The sequence below is a fragment of the Chrysochloris asiatica genome, unplaced genomic scaffold (assembly GCF_000296735.1).
Source record: "Chrysochloris asiatica unplaced genomic scaffold, ChrAsi1.0 scaffold00362, whole genome shotgun sequence".
NCBI classification, from domain to species: Eukaryota; Metazoa; Chordata; class Mammalia; order Afrosoricida; family Chrysochloridae; genus Chrysochloris; species Chrysochloris asiatica.
In genome coordinates, this window is record NW_006408880.1 from 1,192,786 (window position 1) to 1,196,417 (window position 3,632).

The window sequence follows — 3,632 nt, forward strand, 5'->3', positions numbered from 1 at the left end:
AGAAAGCCTCATCTTTCTCCCACGGAGTGGCTGGTAGTTTCGAACCGCTGACCTTAAGGTTCGCAGCCCGATTCGTAACCACTACACTACCAGAGCTCAAATCTATAAAACTGGGTAAATGAGATAAATAAATAGAACTGTATATTTTTTGGGGAGTGCCAGTATGGCGCTGTAGGATAAGTTCTAGATCTCATGGTTGGTTTGAACTGCAAGGCCAATTGGCATAACATGTTTATAAAGATAATGTTCTAAATCAAATCTCACTTTGGTAAGTACCAACTGGGGTCTTGAAAAAACATGAAGACACCTTAAGGGTATGGGCCTGGGGGCTCAGGTTTATTATCTTGGGCCAAGTACTATGGTCAATTGGTATAAAACAAAGTTCACAAACACAATGTTCTACATCCTACTTTGGTGAGTAGGATTGGAGTTTAAAAAGCTCGTGAGTTGCCATCTAAGGCCTCTCCATGTGCAGAAGAGATGAGAAATGAAGATGCTTGGAATCAATTAGTCTAACAGACTGTTGGAACATGCGAACATCAGTCTCCGTGACTCTGGGACCTAAAGAACTGGGTGACGCCCAGCTACCACTATCAACTGCTTTGAAAGGGATCACATTAGAACAGGGTTAGGGAATGTCTGGTCTGAGGACTATATAAGGCCTGAGAAATCATTTGGCAAGGCAGTTCCAGCCATCACATTAGGAGTGAGTTCATTAAATGTCCGACCGAAAACAGCAGGGTAATTTTTTGTTAAGCAGGTTAATTTTCAAGTTGATAATTTTGCATGGCCTGTTGACAATGTTATAAATAGCCAAATGGCCCTTGACAGAAAAAGGTTTCCACCCCTGCAATAGAAGGTCCCAGACAGAGTGGCAAACTACGTCAAGGAGTAGATAGGCATAGAGCCCTAGTGTGGGTTAATGGATTAATGCGTTGGACTGCAAAGTCATTTGAACCACAAGGTCAGCAGTTCAAGCTCACCAGCCGCTCCTCAGAAACCCTATACTGGGTAACTATGAACCAACTTGACAGCACTTAAAAAACAAGAAGATAGGCATATAGGGGAAACAAGAGCACTAGTAAGGAATGCTTTCTATGAATGACAGAACAATCAATCATTCAAAATCAAAGGGGCAACCGGTACCTAAGGGCAAAATTAAGAAGGGATGGGAAGGTGGGTGGAATGGATGTAGGAACCTTAGGGGAGGAAGCAGGATAAATGTTACCTGGAAGGGATTACAATTATTGAGATGAAACAAAGTGTTATTTAATGAATACAAAACTGATGACCTTGTCAGTCAACCTTCACTCAATTCATAATAAAAAGTTTTTTTTTAAAAAAAGAAAAGCTCATGAGTGGTCATTTAATGTGCAACTTTTGGTCTCCCCCTGATGGAGTCGGGCTGCTAACCTTAAAGTCAGTACCAGTCGTTACATGGGAGAAAGATGAGGCTTTCTGCTCCTGTAAAGATTCACATCCTCAGAAACCCTATGCAGGGTTGCTATGAGTTGGAACCTACTCTACAGCACACTACTGATGAAAATTGATGATGCGTGGAAACAATTAGTCTACTGGACTAATGAACCACAAGAACATCAGTTTACATGACCCTGAAACCAGAGGAACTAGGTAGTGCCCAACTACCACTAACAATCATCTCTGAAAGGGATCATATTAAAATGGTCCTGGATAGAGTGTAAAAAAACTCAAACCATAAAAACCAGGCTCACAGGATTAGAGGTTGGTAGAAACCCAAGATTGTGACCCTTAGTCATCATTCCAAGTCTGAAACTGAATTTTACCTCCATTGCTGCACATCTGAGACCAAAAGAACTAAAAGGTATCCATCTACCACTAGGGAAAGGAATCACATTAGAAGGTCATGGATAGAGTGGGAGAAAAATGTGGAAGAAAACTCGAAAAAACGAAAAAAAAAAAAAAAAAAATAACAGGCTTATTGGTCAGAGACTGTTACAGCCTGTGAAGCCTATGGTCTTGGTCACCCTTCAGGCCTGGAACTGAACTCACTCTGTGGCTTAATTATCAAACAATAGACTGGACTATGACACTAGGAAGGTTCATGCTCCTTACATTAATCAACCATTTGAGATCAAAAGGGCTATTTTTGTATAAGGACACAGTTCAGAAGGCAGAAAAGAAAATGGCAAACAGAGAGAAAGTGGGATAAGTGATGTTACATTGTGGGTATAGCAACCAAAGACATGAAACAAAATGTGCATGAATTGTTCACTGGAACACTAATTTGCTCTGCAAATCTTCACACAATTTATAAAAAAAGTTTGGAAAAAAAAAAACAACAAAACAACAACACTGTATATTTCATGTAGTTTCATGTTTATCACACACATTTTAAAATCTTTCTTATTTTTTTTCTTCTACAAACATTATTGTATTAGGAAATCAAAGAGGCAACAATCCGCAAATTAGCCAACTAAAGGTTAGAAGACTAACAACATTAAAGGTAACAAATACTTTTGACTTAACTAGTTAGAGTCATTCTAACAACTCAACAGACAGTATTAATAGATATAGTTTGACTTTACCTCTATTATCTCTTGGAGGAGGGTCATTCTTAATAGAAGCAACAGTTCGCCGATTCTGCAAAAGAAAAAACGTCTCATGTTTTCTCTCTAATCACATAACATATAGGATGACTGGTGGCATAGTGAGTTACGCACTGGGTGGCTAGCAGCAAGTTCGGCAGTTCAAATTCAAGACTTACAGTCTTGAAAACCCTATACAGGGTCGTTATGAGTAAGAACTGACTTGGTGGCACACAACTATATGTACATATATACATGCATACGTGTATTGTTGTTGTTAGGTGCCATCAAGTTGGTACTGACCCATAGCAACCTTATGCACAGCATAACGAAACACTGCTGCCAGGCTTGAGTCCATCAATGCTGCCACTTGGCCAATCCATCTCAGTGGGGGTCTTCCTCTTTTTCGCTAACCCTTCACCTTACCAAACATGATATCCTTCTCCAGTGACTGATCCCTCCTAACAATATATCTGAACTATGAGAGACAAAGTTTGGTCATCTTGTCCTCCAAGGAGCACTCTGGCTGCACTTTCTCTGGAACGGATCTATTGGTTATTTTTGCAGTGCATGGCACTTTCAATATTCTCCTCCAACACCGTAAGTCAAAAGCATCAATTCTACGGTCTTCCTTATTCACTGTCCGGCTTTCACATGCATATGAGGTTACTGAAAATACCATGGGCTTGGGTCAGGCTCACCATAGTCCTCAAGCTGACATCTTTGCTCTTCAACACTTTAAAAAGGTCTCTGTGAAGCAGATTTGCCTAATGCAATACATTGTCTGATCTCTTGACTGCTGCTTCCTTGAGTGTTGATAGTTGATCTAAGAAGAATGAAGTCCTTGACAACTTCAATCGTTTCTCTGTTGGTAAGACTGTTGTTTCTTGGTCCAGTGGTGAGGATTTTTGTTTTCTTTACATTGAAATGTAATCCATACCGAAGGCTGTGCTCTTTTGATTTTCATAAATAAATGTTTTAAGTCCTCTTCACTTTCAGCAAGCAAAGTTGTATCATCTGCATATCGCAGGTTGTTAATGAGTCTTCCTCCAATCCTGATGCCAC

At 40.0% G+C, this 3,632-nt stretch overlaps 1 protein-coding gene across 3 annotated transcripts in view; it reads right to left on the bottom strand.

Moving 5' to 3' along the window:
* The window catches only part of KIF2A (kinesin heavy chain member 2A), a 141,966-nt gene that overhangs the window by 58,901 nt on the left and 79,433 nt on the right, over positions 1–3,632 (bottom strand). For all 3 annotated transcript variants that reach the window (XM_006876192.1, XM_006876191.1, XM_006876190.1), the window contains exon 4: positions 2,568–2,622. In XM_006876192.1, coding sequence (XP_006876254.1) covers positions 2,568–2,622 — 55 coding nt within the window. The remainder of the gene's footprint in view (positions 1–2,567; positions 2,623–3,632) is intronic.